Below are 19,756 nucleotides of genomic sequence, written 5' to 3' on the forward strand. Positions count from 1 at the left end.
CATTCTGCTCTTAATAATTATAAACCCCTATGACCATTATTTGTAAATTAATAGATTTTCTCAATACTCACCACAAATCCACAAAAAGTAAAAAAACTTTTGAAAAAAATCCTTGACAAAAGTTATTAAGCATAAGTCAATCATAACTGATAAAGATATTAAATACAGCTTCCAAAGAGAATCAATTTCAAGAAGTGTTCAAAAGGTGCTTTTAAATGAATGTTAAAACAGAGCCTCCAATAGTTATATCAAAGGAACAGTGCCCTCCACTGGAAGTTTTATTAACTTGAAACCACTTAAGTTATAAGAAAAGAAATAATATTTCTTTAAAGGCCTAGCATTACGTGCTGCACTAGACAAAGAGCAGGGCTTTGGTTTTTTTTTGTTTTGTTTTTTAATTTCTAAGAAAGGAAAACATGGGAAACTAATAAATGTTTAGAGTACTTCAAATTAAGACCAAGTCTTTCTTTAATGCACATGAACACAGAAATAAACCCTGAATTTTCACATACAAACAACACATTGCAAACAGCTCTCTTTTGCTAAAAGGAAATGTTATCAGTTATGAAGCACATTCTAGGTGACAACACTCAAACGTATGTCCTATACTGGTATGAAGAGACTGGCAAACAAAGCCAAAGAAAATCTACTAATAACGTGAGCTACTCCTATTGAACTGGGATAGGGGATCTGTACAAGAAGCCACAAGGAAGCTAGGCTTTACATTTTCAGTTCTGCCTAAAACCGTATCAGACCCTGTCCATAGGCCACAATCATTAACAAGTATTGCTGAATACTAAAGTACCATACCTGATACAGACATGAAATTTTTAAGAATATTCTGAACACTCGCAATACGAAACACTATTAGTTATAAGACCTTTCAGAGTAAAATGGTACAGTCACTATGGAAAACAGTATGGCAGTTCCTTGAAAAATTAAACAGATTACCATATGATCTGGCAATTCCACTTCTGGGTATATAGCCAAAAGAATGAAAAGGAGTCAAACAGGTATCTGTACACCAGTGTTCACAGCAGCATTATTCACCATAGCCAAAGGGTAGAAACAACCAAGAGTCCATCAACAGATGAATAAACAAAATGTGGTATAATGGAATACTGAATATTCAGACTTAAAAAAGGAAACCGTGAAACATGCTACAATATGGATGAACCCTGAAAAGTTACACTGAGTGAAATAAGCAAAACACAAAAGGAAAATATGGTATGATTCCATTTATATGAGGTTACCTAAAATAATCAAAATCATGAAGATAAAATAGTGGTAAACGGGGGCTGGGGGAAGGGGAAATGATTAGTACAGAGTTTCAGTTTGGGATGATGAAAAGTTCTGGAGATGAACAGTGGTGCTGGTTGCACAACAATATGAATGCACTTAATGCCACTGAACAGTTTTAACTGTATACCTAAAACTGGTTAAAATGGTAAGTTTCATGTTATGTATATTTTGCCACACACACACACACACGCGCGCGCACACAAAGATATTTCAAGTGATTCCTTGTCTGAGTCTACAAACTTATTTACTTCGTCAGCTACATTAAATTCTGAGCTCCCTTCCAGAAAGGAAGGTCTGTACTGCCATTCTGTAACACCAAAGGTTTTAAGCACAGTGCTCTCACCTGCCACTGAACCCTTACTGCATACTTTTTTTTTTTTAACATCTTTATTGGGGTATAATTGCTTTACAATGGTGTGTTCGTTTCTGCTTTATAACAAAGTGAATCAGTTATACATATACATATGTTCCCATATCTCTTCCCTCTTGCGTCTCCCTCCCTCCCACCCTCCCTATCCCACCCCTCCAGGCGGTCACAAAGCACCGAGCTATGCGGCTGCTTCCCACTAGCTATCTACCTTACGTTTGGTAGTGTATATATGTCCATGCCTCTCTCTCGCTTTGTCACAGCTCACCCTTCCCCCTCCCCATATCCTCAAGTCCGTTCTCCAGTAGGTCTGTGTCTTTATTCCTGTCTTACCACTAGGTTCTTCATGACCTTTTTTTCCCTTAAATTCCATATATATGTGTTAGCATACGGTATTTGTCTTTCTCTTTCTGACTTACTTCACTCTGTATGACAGACTCTAGGTCTATCCACCTCATTACAAATAGCTCAATTTCGTTTCTTTTTATGGCTGAGTAATATTCCATTGTATATATGTGACACATCTTCTTTATCCATTCATCCGATGATGGACACTTAGGTTGTTTCCATCTCCGGGCTATTGTAAATAGAGCTGCAATGAACATTTTGGTACATGACTCTTTTTGAATTATGGTTTTCTCAGGGTACATGCCCAGTAGTGGGATTGCTGGGTCATATGGTAGTTCTATTTGTAGTTTTTTAAGAAACCTCCATACTGTTCTCCACAGTGGCTGTACCAATTCACATTCCCACCAGCAGTGCAGGAGTGTTCCCTTTTCTCCACACCCTCTCCAGCATTTATTGTTTCTAGATTTTTTGATGATGGCCATTCTGACTGGTGTGAGATGATATCTCATTGTAGTTTTGATTTGCATTTCTCTAATGATTAATGATGTTGAGCATTCTTTCATGTGTTTGTTGGCAGTCTGTATATCTTCTTTGGAGAAATGTCTATTTAGGTCTTCTGCCCATTTTTGGATTGGGTTGTTTATTTTTTTGTTATTGAGCTGCATGAGCTGCTTATAAATTTTGGAAATTAATCCTTTGTCAGTTGCTTCATTTGCAAATATTTTCTCCCATTCTGAGGGTTGTCTTTTGGTCTTGTTTATGGTTTCTTACTGCATACTTTTGATAATTTTAACCCTTGTTCCAATCCTCCTACACAAGTCACTAAACAAATAATGTGAAACAGTCTTACTCTAGTGAACTTCCTCTATCTAATAAGAGTATCGACAGTTTTAACTGTTGCATTAAGAGCAAATGAAGGGAGGAGCAGTATTTTAAAAAGCCTCTATAGTTCATGAATTGCCAGTAAAAGGACAGAGGGTGGGGGGGGGGGGAAGATTATACACTTAAAATACAGCTCACTTGAGCATGCTACCTCATGTGCAGTATCCCGATAAGCATGGCAGCCAAACTTGAACTGAGTCTTCCCATAATACAGCAACGACTTAACCGAGAAAGCAAATCAGCAGGCAGACTGGGTAGAAAATATACAAGCTGGACCAAAAGCTGTTGAGACTCTGCTGGGAGAACCACCACAGTGCCTTCTTGTGGATCTAGTGGGGTAAGAAGATAAGTTAAACTAAAAAAGATATACAAACCAGAGTTAATAAAGCAGATTAAGTGATTACTTTCACTGCGTTATGTTGAATTCTAATACATCAATTACATGGAAAAAAGTTTTTTCACAAAGCATGTATGTATGGCTTAAGGTACTGTCTAGAGTAAAACACTGAATACATCATTATTTAAAGATATGTTTAACACTCTATTAATTTCATAACATTCAAATGTGTTATTTGAAATAAAAACTATGATGTGGTTAACGGGATTGGAGACAAAGCGAAACAGTAAAAAACAAGCACTTCTGCCAACAGTGACAATTATAATATCGACTTAAAGCCAAAGACCTATCTGTGTACACACACACACACGACCCCACATATGAGCAATACTGAAAAATATAGATTTTAAAATATTACCCACAAAAGGTGGAAACAAACCAATGTCTATCACCTAATGAATGGATAAATATAAGTGGTATATCCACACAATGGAGTACTACTCAACATTAAAAAGAAATAAAATACTGATATATGCTATAACATAGATGAATCCTAAAAACAGTATATTAAGTGAAAGAAGGCAGACTCAAAGGACCCATATTGTATAATTCCATCTATAAAAAATGTCCAGAATAAGCAAATACACAGAGACAGAAAAGAAGATTAGTGGTTGCCAGGAGGTGGGGAAGGATAAAGTAGGGAGGGACTTACTAATGGTACAGTTTCTTTTTGGGGTGATAAAAATATTCTGGAATTAGATAATGAACACTATTGCACAATCATGGGACTATGTTAAAAAATCAAAGAATTGTACATTGTAAAATGGCAAATTTTATGGTATATGAATTATATCCCAATAATAAATATAAATTATATATATGTATATATCCTAGTATGCTTTACTGATATTTTTGCTTAGAAAATGAAAGTTTCAGTGATGAATAAAAAAGTTATTAATAGATGAAAGTCATACAAGATATCCATTATGGTTAAGTAAGTAAAATTTGCCACCAAAGCTTCAAAGGAACTTTATAAAAATACCTGATCAGTTTTGAATTTGTGAGTAACATGTAGCTTAAAAGACAATTTAAGGGGCTTCCCTGGTGGCGCAGTGGTTAAGAATCCGCCTGCCAATGCAGGGGACACGGGTTCAATCCCTGGTCTGGGAAGATCCCACATGCTGCGGAGCAACTAAGCCCGTGCGTCACAACTACTGAGCCTGCACTCTAGAGCCCACGAGCCACAACTACTGAGCCCGAGTGCCACAACTACTAAAGCCTGCATGCCTACAGCCTGCGCTCTGCAACAAGGGAAGCCACCACAATGAGAAGCCCGTGCACCACAACGAAGAGTAACCCCTGCTCGCTGCAACTAGAGAAAGCCCGCACACAGCAACAGAGATCCAAAGCAGACAAAAATACATAAATTTTAAAAAAAGAATGCAAGAAGTATCTATAACCATTAATTTCTAGAACTATTCTAATAGATAATACTACTGAAAATGAATTTACTGTTTGATGTTTTGTTAATTTTCCCATGGTATAATTAATTTATAATAATTTAAAGGAAAAGCAAACCTAAAGAGCTCCCCCTTTGAAACGTCTCTCCTAAATTGGGATAGACCAATTATTACTTACATAGTTAAACAAAACTCTTACCATAGATTCGGAGAGCAGTAACTTGTAAACTTTTTAGTAATTCTTTATTTGCTCGTGCTGCAGCGGTATGGATAATGTCAATAAGCTGTGTTGAGAGCTCAGGGTTTCGGGAGCCAAGATGAGCAAGTTGCAATGGTAAACCAGCCAACCAACGGGATAACACTTTACTACGATACCTAAGGTCAAGGAAAAATGAAATAAAGTGTAATTTTCAAAGACAATGGAAATTAATTTAAACAAAGAATATTTTAAATTTAAAACACCACACAAAGTGACAAATCATCTACCAATAACACCACATTTACTTATTTAAACATGTGAGAGCCTACAAGATGGCCGGCATCATTTATTTCACTATAGCAGTTTCTAAAGTTTTACCCACTATATTAAAAGTTCATGTGATTTGCGGCAGTATGTAAACTGTATTTTTATCTTAAAGGACACAGACACTACTTAACTCTTCGTGAACTATTTATACTAGTTAGCGTTAATTATTACACTACATTAAGTCATTGATGCATTCAGTGTAGGGTGCCCCCACATTAAATGACTTCAAACTTGTGTTATTTCATATTTCAGTTCTTTTATATACTTGCTAATGCTCTAATGTCTCCTTACTCAGGTAACAGCAATCACTTTTGCTGTCCCCCTTAGTGACTTAACTAAGCATGACCTTCGTAGTCAGACAGACCTGAACTTAAGTCTCGGTTCCACTGCCCTTAGTTGCATGACACTCACCAGATTATTTAACCTAAGAATCCGTTTCCTTCTGTTAAGACAGAAGCCAATAGTACCTACACTTCAAATATGAGTATTGAGAGATTAAGAAAAGCACCTGACTTACAGTAAAGACTCAAATACGTTCTAACAACCACCTATGTATCCCGAATCTCTACGTTCCACCCAAACACCTCTTCCCGACTATCCCAAATAAACCTCAAACTCACCATATCAAAAACCTGATTCCTTAGTTCTATTCTTTGTGTTGTCTATTTCAGCTGGTAGCACCAAACTAAGCCAGAAACCTTCTCATCTTTTACTGCCCTCATTTTTTAAAAATCTACTGAAATATTTTTAACATACAGTATTATATGTTAGTTTCAGGTATATACTACATAATAATTTGACATATGCATACATTACAAATGATCACCATAAGTCACCATTTGTCCCCATACAAAGTTATTACAGTATTATTATTCCTTATGCTACATATTACATCCCCGTGGCTTATTTACTTTATAACTAAGTTTGTAGCTCTTAATCCCCTTCACCCATTTCACACCTCCTCTTCTACTGCCCTCATTCTTATACCGTATGTCTCAAATATGTCACTAAGGACCAGCTGTTAAACCTCCATAATTTTTATGGGAGGCAAAAGAAAAGGCCGAGGCTGCTACAGGTTGTTCCAACTGCCCTTTAGCTGTTAAGTGGACAAGTGGAAATATATGCTCAAAGAGACTTTTATCTGCTCAGTTATGCATATAAAGATTACTGGCACTATTATGTATGCTTCTTTATAAAATTAAATTTCTTCTCTTTTCTTAAATGCAACCAAATAGGATATAAAGAGTGAATTTCTCCAAAGATTTAATCACCCCACCTAGTCTATTATTTAAAAAGACTACAAAATAACTTGGTGAGAAAAAGAAAAGCAAAATAACAAAGGAAACTTTACCTGACTCTGTAAGATCTCAGTTCTTCTTTTTGATAGATTTTACTGAAAAACTTCAGTAACAGAGTCCGAACTGGAAGGAGAAGGCCTCTCTGCTGATACAATGTATAAACTGCCTTAATAAGAGACTCCGTAGCCTCTAAAAAAAAGAAAAAAACTGCATATGATTCAAAAATGTTTCTTCAACAGCCCCCTAATTCTAAAAAGCACAAAAGTACTTTACTTTGCTCCTATGACAAAGCAGACCTTAGACACAAACTGATGACTACTGTCAAAATCCTACAGTAATAGCCTGACTAATACGAAAGTCAAACCAACCAGAGACTGCAGAGTAAATTTTCCTAAGAGACAACAAACCTAGGCAGGGATGACAAAAACCAGACTAGAAAGGTGGATAAGCTGGAAACCAAACAGGAAAGCTCTGTTTCTGAATGAAAAGAATTAGTAAGTCACACTAAAAACTGACTTAATGCAACATAACTTCAAGCTACAAGAAAGGTAAAAAGATAAGCAGGATTCATCAATTTCTAATCAAATTACATCAGAAGAGAGTATTTCTTCATCATTAGACTCACTGTCATTTCATCTTAATAACACCTACCTCCTTTCACTCCAACTCTGTAATCTAGTAGAAATCCTACCAATTAACTTCAGAGTGGACCTACTCACTGAGAAAGGGATGCTCTGAGCCATAAACGATTTCAGTGTTCAAGTAGATATTCCTTTATAATTATGCTAGCTACCTTTCATGGCTTGAATGTAAATAACTTGACTACGTGAAATGTTTGAAAGTCATTAACTCAAAGCTAGACTCTAAATAGCATGCATAAGAGCTCCTCTTATATAAGGACAAAGCAGTAACACCTACCTCTGTTTGGTTGTATCTGCATTAACCTCCACGAGACCCCAAGCAATCTGTTCAGCTGCTTACTATTTAGCCTAAAGCCATCTTCAAGGGTCTCTGTTACAAATTTCCTTATCATTTCTATCCAATTGGAATCCTTCTGCAAAGTTGAGGCATTTGCCAGGGAGACCATGATATCAGACAGTGTTAAATTCAGTAAGAGATGATCTACATTATTGGAGAGAATCGTGCAATGCTTGATGCTAAAAACAAACAAAGACACACACATCTCTAAGTGTTATATCTACCATGCCTGCTTCACTTAGAATACTTAAAATAATCAGTGGGTCAAAAAATATTCCTCCTAGGATAAACTGCCAAGAGGTCGGGAATATAAAGCCACTGTTTTGTAAATAAACCATTCATTATGAAATCAGGCTTGTTAAGACATAAAGAATGCATATTGTTCAGTTCATTACCCAAGCTGCTATTCACACAAAAAGTACAGGCTCTTGTAACATTGCCTGGTAATCCTAGATGTAATTGGAGGTAAGAAGACTTGAAAACCTCAACACACTTGGAAGATTTTCTTTAAGCAGATACTTATATTAGGATGGAGGTCACAGTAGACCTTGATTTTGCTTCTAACTCAGTTTGACTTAACAGAAACACTAATTTCTCCCGGCCACAATTTCCTTATGTGTGAAATAGGAGACTGGTCCAGATAAGCACTATTCTGAAACGACTTAATTTTATGACTCACATATTAAAATCACTTCTTTCTAGCCAAATAAAACACATTTCTTTCAAAGCTTCAAAGAAATTTCAAAAAAAAAAACTTTAAATAGAATATCTTAACAAAATTTGCAACTTAGGATATAAATACTTATTTCAGGCTACAATGTATTCAACAGTATTCAATTCTGAACATTTTCATGTTCAGAAACATGTACAGTTGATTAAAGTTTTTAAAAACCTCAAACTAACTTATTTTAAAAGAAAAAGTTAATCCTGGATTAGGCATGCAAGGACATAGTAGTAAGGAACCACAAATACATGGGAAGGAAAATTTTAAAAATCTGGTGCTATCGGGATCAAATGTAGGGCTAGGAATGACAAATGAGCCTAAAAAAGTAAAATGGGACCAGATAACAAAGAGTTGAAGGCTAAGGACACTGAAATCAACTCTGCAGGCATAGGAGTAACATGCTTGAAAAGTTGTTTCAGATGGATAATTCTGCGGATGGAAAAGAAAAAATCAGAGTTACAAGACTCTAAACAAAGAAGCAGTTGTATGTCTATTTGAGCAATACAGGCAAGACACGACAAGTGCAAGAACCAATATTGGTACAGATTGGGAGAAAGGGGGACATTTAGGAAGAATAAAAATTAGCTGGATTTGAAGTCTGCTTAAATGTATACATGTATGTGAGTTTTGGGTTGATGAGGATTGGAAGAATCGAGGGTTCTAGCACTGCTGACTGGGAAATGGAGATGAAGTAGCAGAGAGGAGCAAATATCTAGAAAATAAATTCTACCTTTAACATGTTGAGCTTAAAGTGTCTCTGGTATAAATCCAGGCAGAGATGGCCATCAAACAACTCAATGTATAAGTCTGACACTGGAGGGAGGAGTCGGAGCTATTCAAATAGAAATTACCCACATGACCACTCCTAACTACAAAAGAAGTTAGGAAATCTAGTTTTTATTTTGTGTAGTCATATGCCCAGCTAAAACCTGGAAATTCCATCACTAAGAGAGGGGAGAATGAATGAAAGCTGAGACAGACAACTAGCAATCTATACCACAAACCCAAAATTACTAGTAGGTTCTCTTTGGCAAACTGCTCAGCACCCAAAACCAAGGCACATTTTACACTAACTAGACCACACAAAAACTCAATTGCAGCATTTCTTCAACAAAGGTAGAGCTTTCCAAGATCTACCTAAGTTTACCTCAAGCAACATAATCTATTACTGTCTGGAAGGTCTCAGTCGACACTGCAAACTTGGGAGAATTCATCCTGCTCCTCCAATAATTTATACAAAATTTTAAAGTCTAAATAAGCCGACCACCAATTCTATAAAAGGGAGGCAGGCCACTGGGGAAACTCTCATTTTCAATGACACAGCAGGTAATTAGAACTAATCCCCTTCCTGAGAATAACTTTTAAAAGCTGGATGAAATAGTTTTTAACAACTCAAAAGCATTCAAGAGCCAACAAGATAATGAACATTTACTGGGTCCCCAAATCTAAAATAAAGCAAGACCTGAGGGCAACTGCCAATTCCAAAGAAAAGGCTGGAAAAATGAACTAACCTTTTAGAGGCCTCACAGGGAAAAGTCAAACAAAGCCCAGGGCCTGCCAAACATGGGGACTTTCATATATTACCCCTACTTCAAGCTGGACCCTTAAGGGCCTCCCTTCCAGGGTAAAGGTGAACTGGAAGTAAAAACAGCTCTTACATAAAACTTAATCCCAGTTTTGCATCATCTCAGCAGCCAAAGTAACAATTTTTCCCAACTAGATCTATAGAGTCAATGCAATTCCAATCAAAATCCCAGCAAGTTATTTTGTAGTTATCGACAAAGTGATTCTAAAGTTTATACAGAAAGGCAAAAACCTAGACTACCCAAGACTGAAGCAGAACAAAGTTGGAGGACTCATACTACTCAATTTCAAGACTTACTATACAACTACAGTAATCAAGACAGCATGGTATTGGTGAAAGAACAGATAAATATAGGTTAATGGAAGAGCTCTAAAATAGGCCTACAAAGTATAGTCAACTGATGATCTTAGACAAAGGAGCAGAAGCAACCCAATGGAGAAAGGATAGTCTTTTCAACAAATGATGCTGGAATAACTGCACAGAAAGTCTAAAACTGAAAATAAAAACAGAAAACAAATTCAACAAATATGTTTGAATACAACTGAACAAAACTAAAAAAATTAAAACCTGGAAGACATGAGATAAAGACAAGAGAAATAAGTAAAAAATTCAGCAAGCAGGTCTAACATACATTCAGTTAGAGTCTTTAAAGGAAAGGAGAAAAATGGCACTACAGCAATTTCTCACCTGTGGTCTATTAAATGTGCAATAGCATCACGCTTTAAAAAAATGTACATAGCTTAATTTAAAAATACTTTATTGGTAAAAAATGCTAACCACCATCTGAGGCTTTAGTGAGTCACAGGAGTAACATCAAAGATCAGTGATCACAGATCACTATAATAATAATGAAAAAGTTAAAAATATTCCAAGAACTACCAAAATGTGACAGAGAGACATGAATGAAGTGTGCAAATGCTGTTAGAAAAATGACGCCAACAGACTTGCTCAATGCAGGGTTGCCGCAAACCTTCAATTTATAAAAAATTATGCACTATCTGCCAAGGGCAAAGAAGCAAAACAAAATAAAACGAGCTACGCTTGTACAATACATTCAACAAATTTCTTTTTACCAAGTAACCTTTTATACTGTTCCAGATGATCTTTCCTTTTACCTTAACAAACATTTCTGTTCAATTACAGGAAGCCCAGATTTCTTCTATAGATGAAACTGCAAGTCAATTTCCTTTTGATCTCTGCTTAAGTACAGTTAACCCTTGAACAACATGGATCTGAACTGTGTGGGACCACCTACACACAGATTTTTTTCAATAAATACGAACTACAGTTACTACACAATCCCCAGTTGGTTGAATATGAGGATGTGGAACCAAGGATATGAAGGGCTGACTGTAAAGTTCTCTGCGGATTTTCCACTGCACAGAGGGGTCAGCACCCCAACCCCAGAGCTGTTCAAGGGTCGACTGTACTCAATTCCTACTGCACTGTCTTTCTCTGGGGCTTATTTTATCCTCGGGTTCCCACAAAGAATCTATTTGTTAGCACATTTTTCTAAAATGTAATCATTCACATACTGTCTGAACTATTATTTACCCACTATGTTTAATATAGCTCACTTTTTAAAAACAAGTATTTCGGGCTTCCCTGGCGGCGCAGTGGTTGAGGATCTGCCTGCCAATGCAGGGGACACAGGTTCGAGCCCTGGTCTGGGAAGACCCCACGTGCCGCAGACCAACTAGGCCCGTGAGCCACAACTACTGAACCTGCACATCTGGAGCCTGGGCTCCGCAACAAGAGAGGCCGCAACAGTGAGAGGCCCGCGCATCGTGATGAAGAGTGGTCCCCGCTCGCCGCAACTAGAGAAAGCCCTCGCACAGAAACAAAGACCCAACACAGCCAAAAATTAATTTTAAAAAAATAATAAAAAAAGTATTTCTAAAAGAAACTTTCTATCACTACCATAAAGAGAAAATCAGCCTCTCCCAATACACTTTGCAATAGATCCCAACCACCCAACCACCACTTAGTTGATCTCAACTTGCTGAATCAATCAAAGCAATCCCTCTGAAAAAATAAATTTATTTTCCCAGCACACTGGAAAATCTTCCCAACTATTAGGCTACTCTAGTCAGCAGTGAACTTTTCCCTCTCACAAGCTGATCTGTAAGCCAAAGGCAAGACTTAGCTGTTATCTGTTCCCAGCACATATGCGAATTACCTGATTAGAATAATCACCGTATAAATTAATAAAGGATGAGTACAACAAGAAAGCTTTCTTAAAGACCACTCAACTACAATGAATTTTAAAAATGCCACTATTTTCAGTAACGCCAAAGTTATAACCTTTGATACACACAAAAGAACTGAAAGCAGGGATTGGAACAGCTATTTGGAGACCAATATTCATAGCAGCATAATTCACAACAGCCAAGAGGTAGAAACCACCCACATGTCCATTGACAGATGAATAGATAAAATATGATGTATACATACAATGGAAGATTATTTAGCCTTAAAAAGTAATGAAAACGTGGAAGCAACCAAGAGGTTCTTCAGTAAGTGAATGGATAAACACATCCATATAATGGAATATTATTTAGCACTAAAAAGAAATGAGCTATCAAACCATGAAAAAAACATGGGGGAAGGTAGGATGAATAGGCAAAGCACAGAGGATTTTTAGGACAGTGAAAATATCATGTATGATACTATAATGGCGGGTACGTGTCATTACACATTTGTCAAAACTCACAGCATGTACAATACCAATAGTGAACCCTAACATAAACTATGGACTTTGACTGTTAATGATGTGTCAACATAGGTTCATAGATTACAACACATATGTAACTGTGGGGTGGGACGCCAACAATGAGGGAGGCTATGCAACTGTGGGGGCAGGAGTACAGTATATGAGAACTTTATTCTTTCTGTTCAATTTTACTATGAATCTAAAACTGCTCTAAAAAATACACTCCATTAAAAAAAAAAAAGGAATGAAATGCTAGTAGTGCTACAACATGAATAAACCTTGAGATATCATGGTAAGAGAAATTAAGCCAGACACAAAACAATATTGTATGCTTCTACTGATATGAGGCACCTAAAAAAGTCAAATTAATAGAAGCAAAAAAGTAGAAGAGTGGTTCCCAGGAGCCGGGGGAAGGGGAGCATGGGGAGTTACTGCTTAACGTGTACTGAGTTTCAGTTTTGGAACATGAAAAAGTTCTAGAGATGGATGGTGGTGATGGTTGCACAACAATGGGAATGTATTTAATGCCACTCAACTATACAATTAAAAATGGTTAAAATGCTAAATTTTACGTTATATATATTTTACCACAATAATAATAAACAACATCCTTTGTAACGCTGCATTTCAACCTAAGATTTAAAAAATTTAGACATCAGGTCAAATATTAACTGGGAGTACATGAGCAAGTATGAAGACCACTGGCCTAGACCATTGTTGGCCCCCTAACTTTAACTCATGTTGCCCTCCACAGGCTATCTGCTAAATATTCAATGCACTTCCTTATGGAAGTATTTTGGCCAACTCAATACAGTAGCAGCCTGTGCTCCCTAAAAACAAATCACTGGGGAAATTTACGAAGAATAAATTATACTGCCAATTCACTTTTGTTAAAAATTCCACAATTTCACCACCTCAGCCTCTTCATATCCTTTTTTCACCTTTTATATCTTGGCACAAACCACTTTATCAGGGCAGCGTTCCCTAGGACTCTATTCCCCCCCCCCGCCCCCCATGAAAGACCAGCTTCTTATCATATACTCTTATATTACCCTACATTCTTTTTCACTGATCTTATCACAGTCACTGAAAAGAATCATAGAAATAAAGTCTCCCTCACTAGACTGTACTCCATGAGAACTGGCCTACCTATCTCCTTTTCCACTAAATGCTCAGCGCCTGGTATAGTAACTGCCTTAAACATTTTAAGTGTCCAGTAAAGTGAATAATGACAGTATACCAATATACTCTTGAATAATTTACTTACATTTAATGGTCTACCAAATTCCAAACATCCTAACCATTATTCAATCTCATTTTGATGAAAATTATATCTGAAACCTCTTACTGGACAAAATATACACACACACAATTCAAGAGTTCAAGGATATTCTAAAGCTTATCCACACACCTGATTAAAAACTTTTGCTTTAGTAAGAAAATTGTATCTGGAGGAAACAAACCCTAACAACCTCCTTGCTCAAGAAAGTATCTCCCTATTTGATTCTCTGTCCCCTCCAACTCCAGAAACTCTAAATTAATATTCCTAAAACGTGGTTTTGATCCAACCAATAGTCTTCAATGCCAAAAGGATCAAGGATGAAAGATAAAGGAAGTTTAGAGACAAGAAATGACTTTCAGCATCAAGGCTAGTCAAGAGCAGAAACCAAATTTGACCCAGATCGGTCCCATGTTCATTACCTAACCCTACAGCTTTCTCATATGCTATCTCCTCCAGTTAGTGTAATCTCTCCTCCCTTGCTTCACTTCTGCCTGCTAAAATCATATCCATGCTCAAATACTACCCTCTAACACAGCTTTGTCTGTTTATCCTAACAAGGATGTCTCTTCCTATGAATTCCTACAGCACTTAATTGTAAAGTTCTAATGACACTTACATACGCCTTGTGTTAAATATGTAAATTCACTTTTTCTTCTGCAAGTTATTGAGCTATTGTTTCTCAGCTTCAAAACCACCCTTCTACACTCTGCTTTGTGATCCTGGAACTGAGCCACATTTTTTCCTTTACAGCTGGCTTCTTGTTAGGCTCTGCCAATAAGGGAGTACTAGAGACTGGAAAGCTGTAAGAGGAAAATGGGACACTTTCCTTTCTGTTTGCTTCCTAGTCCTACTTTTGCTTCCCTTTGCCACCAGTGCAACCCAACAACTCTTCTAGAAGCCAGCAGCAGTTCATTCTAGTAGCCACAGTTGGTTCCACTTTGTGGTTTTTCTGACACAGAACCAGCATCATCATGCCCCTAGAAACACCAGCACCAGCCAGCCAGAACCCCTGTTGCCAAATCCTAGACCCCTGCCCCACAGGGCCGCTCTTGTGATCTCAAAGACATTAGCACCAGCTGAGCACCAACCCCTTCCTAGAGGTCTGAGCTTTGGCTCCAGACAGGCTTTCCTCCAAACTTCTTCCCCTCTTCTCTTTGTTCTCCCAATCTAGAGGCAGTAGCCGCTTCCTGTAGGCGCTACCTCCACAATACCTTACTGTTCCCTTTCATCTTTCCACTTCTTTAATACCTAGTTAAAAACCGTTTGTAGGGCTTCCCTGATGGTGCAGTGGTTGAGAGTCCGCCTGCGGATGCAGGCGACACAGGTTCGTGCCCCGGTCCGGGAAGATCCCACATGCCGTGGAGCAGCTCGGCCCGTAAGCCATGGCCACTGAGCCTGCGCGTCCGGAGCCTGTGCTCCGAAACGGGAGAGGCCACAACAGTGAGAGGCCCGCATACCGCAAAAAACAAACAAACAAAACAAAACAAAAACTGTTTGTATTAAATTCTCTGTTAAAATCACTGGTGTGATTTCCATCTTCTGACTAGACCATGACACACTCTTTTATCAATTTTAAGACTTTGTACCGATTTTAGCAATTTATGAAATCACTTAAGAGAACAAGGAGTATACCTTAAGACATCTGATTATCTGTCATAATACTTTGCAACCAAAATAAGTAGTGAATGAATGAAAAGTTCATCTGCCTACAATAGACTTATCTCTAGACTTATCACTTCTGAGCATATCCTCTGAACTCTGCTCCATGAGCCTGATACTCCACATAGTTTCTTCCTTTCGATAAATTTAAGAACCTTCTGACAGACTTCAAGATCCCTTCAAGTGTTTGCTCATGGTGGGGAACTGCACCTTTCGTGTTCTAGCTTGTATCTGTTTGTCAATTTTTTTTTTTAAAAAACCTGTAGATTTTTTTTTAAATTTCTTTATCTTACTTATTTTTCACTGTGTTGGCTCTTCATTGCTGTGTGCAGGCTTTCTCTAGATGCAGCAAGCAGGAGCTACTCTTCATTGCGGTGCGCGGGCTTTTTATTACAGTGGCTTCTCTTGTTGCAGAGCATGGGCTCTAGGTGCGCGCGCTTCAGTAGTTGCGGCTCCCAGGCTCTAGAGCGCAGGCTCGGTGGTTGTGGTGCATGGGCTTAGTTGCTCTGCGGCATGTGGGACCTTCCCAGAGCAGGGCTCAAACCCGTGTCCCCTGCATTGGCACGCAGATTCTTAACCACTGTGCCAACAGGGAAGCCCTGCTTGTCAAATTTTATTAGACAATTTGTTTTTACATTTATCTGCTCTCACTTGAGGTAAACATTTTAAATAACTTCCAGTCTTACATTTTTTTTTAAACACCATCTTCTAATCCATAAATTTTTTTTAGAAAAGAGAACTATGCTTCTCCAATTATCCCTCTTCCTTCTGGATACTGATATTAGTTTCATTACCAGTTTCCTCATGTACAAATGAACTAATGACCTTTAAGATACTCTCTCACCTAAAGATTCAATAATTACACAGTGCCTCTCACAAATAAACCACCCACCTCAGCAAATTTTATTAAATTCATATCTGCACAATTTGATACCTGACACTCATTTAGCACAAAACATTCACTTTAAAGATTAAAAAAATAAAAGTAAGTAAAATTGGAAGTCCCAGGGCTTAAAGTGACTTGTTCAAGATCAGCCATACTACTGTTTTTATCTCTATTTGATAAAATCTAGATTAAAAACACCTCACAGTATAGAAAGTTCCAGTTTAAGGCTAATTATTTTCTGATAATTTTAGGTTAACCAGTGAAAAAGAATGGCAGTACCTTTTGTTTGTCTCTTTCCTTCTGTGCTTGGTTATTTCTTTTAAGGCATATGGAAAATTACTCATGAAATGGTGTCTGAAATCAGTAAGATAATTCTTTCGAAGCCATGACTCCTAGTAAAATAAGCAAAGATTAGAAAATCTATAAGAAACAATAACTTAAAATGACAAATAAGACTTTAAGCAGAAATCTAACAACTTGTCAATATTCAACTATAAATTTACCATTATAATACACCTTCTGCTAATGATACAATATGTAAATAAATCTTAAAGTCAGAATAAACTGTTAGGCCATCCAGTTTTCATCTTTTTGGTGCTTTTATTTAATTATTTTTACTTGCATTTTATCTGTTTAAAAAGGAGAAAAAAGGGAGGAAGTAAATAAGATTTAAGAAAATTCTGAATCTGAACTAATACAATATTTACAAAATATACAAGAAAGTCTTCAACCTAGTGTTCCACTTAACTGTAACTCCATTCCCTAGCAATTCTGTTGCCCATTAAAGGTATTTAACACTTTCACAAAGCAACGCACTTCTCTAAAATTCCTCAGCAGTATTCGTCTGTATCATTTTCTCCTACTTGAAACACTGTCTTAATTTCAGATTACAACACTCTTATTTCCTGCTATCCACAGAACCAATCATTCCATTTTGCCAGGGACTGAGGGGCTGCTTGGCTTATGGGATTTGAGGTGTTAAAATAGCTAGTCACCCTACATCTCCTTAGTTACCTTCACTGGATTCTTCTCTTCTCCCCAACCTAAAAATGTGTACTTGACAACTTGTCTTGGACTTCTAACAGGCATCTTAAATTTAAAATGAATAAACTGAACTCTTCTCACAGGTAGTCACACTGTCATTTGAACCATAACATAGGGATCACCCTTGCTCCTCTTTTCTTCACTCTGCACACCATCTGTCCTGTTGGCTTTATCAGAATCCAGCTGTTTCTCATCACTTCAACCACTAGCTACCATTCTACTCCAAGCCACCATTACCTCTTACCTAGATTACTATAACAGCCTCCCAATGGTCTCCTTTCTTTTCGTCTTGCTCCCCCTAAACACAATAATCTACATAGCAGCCAGGGTGATCTTTTAAAACATAAATCACACTTCAAAATAATATAGGAAAGGATAAAGGAAATAGGTGTGTATGTAGGACACGACTAGTCATCCATGGGATCAATGGTCTGAGTTTGGCCTCCAGTTTTGCTAGAGCTGGATAGTGAGCACATGGGAGTTCATTAGTGTTTTATTTAACTTTAATATGTCAAATTTACAAATAAACATAATTTAGATCATGCCACTCCTCTGCTCAAACCCTCCAATGTCTTTTCACCACACTCAGGTTAAAATCCAAACTCTTTACCACAAGGTACCATATGATCTGGCTACTGTCACTTTTTCTCCCACATCATCTACCATTTTTCAAGTACCTCACTTGCACAGGACTTCCTGCCATTCCTCAAATATGTCAAATTTGTTCTCACTTCAGGGATTTTCACTTGCTGTTCCCTGTGCCTAGAAGGTCCTTCCCACAGGTCTTCACAAGACTTGGTCCTGCACTTCATTCAGTGACATTTAAATATCAAGAAAGCATTTCCTGACCTCCTATTTAAAACAGCTCTCCCCCACTGTTCCATCGTATGTTCTCCCTTTACCCCACTTTCATCTTTATTCCTAATAACAACATCATCTATTTGTTTACCATCCATCAACCCCAAGAGCTAAGTACTCACCTTGTCAGTCATGTTCATCTCTGTATTCCCAGAGCCTAGAACAGAACCTGGCACACTGCAGAGCAGTGCTATTCAAAAGACCTTTCTGCAATGATGGAGTTGTTCTATATCTATGCTGTCCAGTACAGCAGCCACTGCCACCTGAAGCTACTGAGCACCTGAAATGTGGCTAGTGTTTACTGAGGAACTGAATTTTAATCAATTTAAAGGCCCACATTTATACATGCTCAATAAATCTTTGATGCATGATTGCATCTAACTTTTCTTCACAAATTCTAATTTTCATGGTAAAAAGACAATAATGAAACATTTGGGCAAAAAGTAGCAAGCATTAAAATACAAAGCTAAGACACAACAAAATTTCTATAGTGTAAAATTATAATACTGACCTGAAGCTATTAATACAGGACTCCAAAAACCAAAGTTAATTAAAAAGTTAATGTTAAATTGTATTTCATTTTTAAAACTAGCTATATATTAAGGATACACACAGTATATCAGAAATAAGCAACCTCAGGAAGGATCTGAGTACTCAACCACTGCAAATAAGATTTAATGTAACTTGAGATTTGTTTTCAAAGCAAAGATGAAAGATTTCAGATTCCTAAAAAGGTTTAAAATAATACTACTTGGATAAAAATGAAATTCCTCAACTTTGCAGCAAAATACGAACACACTACATGCATTTAGCAAAACCTAAATGTAAGTGGTCAGTGACCCTAAGGTTGCACCTAATACAGACACCAATTTATCAACAGGAAACCTACACATTTTCTGAGAGAAAACAGCTACAATTCAGCCTGTGGTACATAATTAGAATTTAAGATCTAGGAATGCCATTTCATTCCTCCTAAAGTCTGAGCTGTTACAGGTCACCCAATACCTTAACTACTAAGCTATAACTGAAGGTGAATGAGAGAGAGGAACTAACAGTGGGAATGGTAACAAAAAATAAACTAATGTGCATTTTAATGTCACCTGATATAACTAATATACATACTTATACTTTGTCTCTAAGATAATAGATCTTACCTTATCTAGTTTGAAAATAACAAATTTGCCAGGGTAAATTAGCAAATTCTACCTGTGGATGCTTTTAAATACTATTCCTACTTGAATTAACCACCTCGGTTTATTTCAATTTTATACAGTATCCCAATTCAGTATTCTATATAACCTTCAATAGTCTAGGCAAACCAGTCTTCTGAACTTAGTATCCTATGTTAATGGACTGCTAATAAATACAGTCATAATACCACAGAATAGCTACTGAATATAGCTACTTTAAACATCCATAAAATTAAGACAGTGTTTAGATCCTTTGTCAGTATCATCTGAATGACAGCAGATGATCCAAAACTAGCACAATTAATGAATTTGCATTT

General features: G+C 37.1%; 1 protein-coding gene across 2 annotated transcripts in view; it reads right to left on the minus strand.

Annotated features, from left to right (window-relative positions):
* Window positions 1-19,756, minus strand: part of TEX10 (testis expressed 10) — a 57,451-nt gene that overhangs the window by 29,664 nt on the left and 8,031 nt on the right. For both annotated transcript variants that reach the window (XM_029202103.1, XM_029202102.1), the window contains 5 exons: window positions 16,627-16,739; window positions 7,439-7,677; window positions 6,574-6,709; window positions 4,896-5,071; window positions 3,051-3,228 (listed from right to left, as the gene is read on the minus strand). In XM_029202103.1, the coding sequence (XP_029057936.1) occupies window positions 3,051-3,228; window positions 4,896-5,071; window positions 6,574-6,709; window positions 7,439-7,677; window positions 16,627-16,739 (842 nt within the window). The remainder of the gene's footprint in view (window positions 1-3,050; window positions 3,229-4,895; window positions 5,072-6,573; window positions 6,710-7,438; window positions 7,678-16,626; window positions 16,740-19,756) is intronic.

This window comes from Monodon monoceros, unplaced genomic scaffold, assembly GCF_005190385.1.
Source record: "Monodon monoceros isolate NGI ecotype Baffin Bay Population unplaced genomic scaffold, NGI_Narwhal_1 Super_Scaffold_5, whole genome shotgun sequence".
Classification (NCBI taxonomy): Eukaryota; Metazoa; Chordata; class Mammalia; order Artiodactyla; family Monodontidae; genus Monodon; species Monodon monoceros.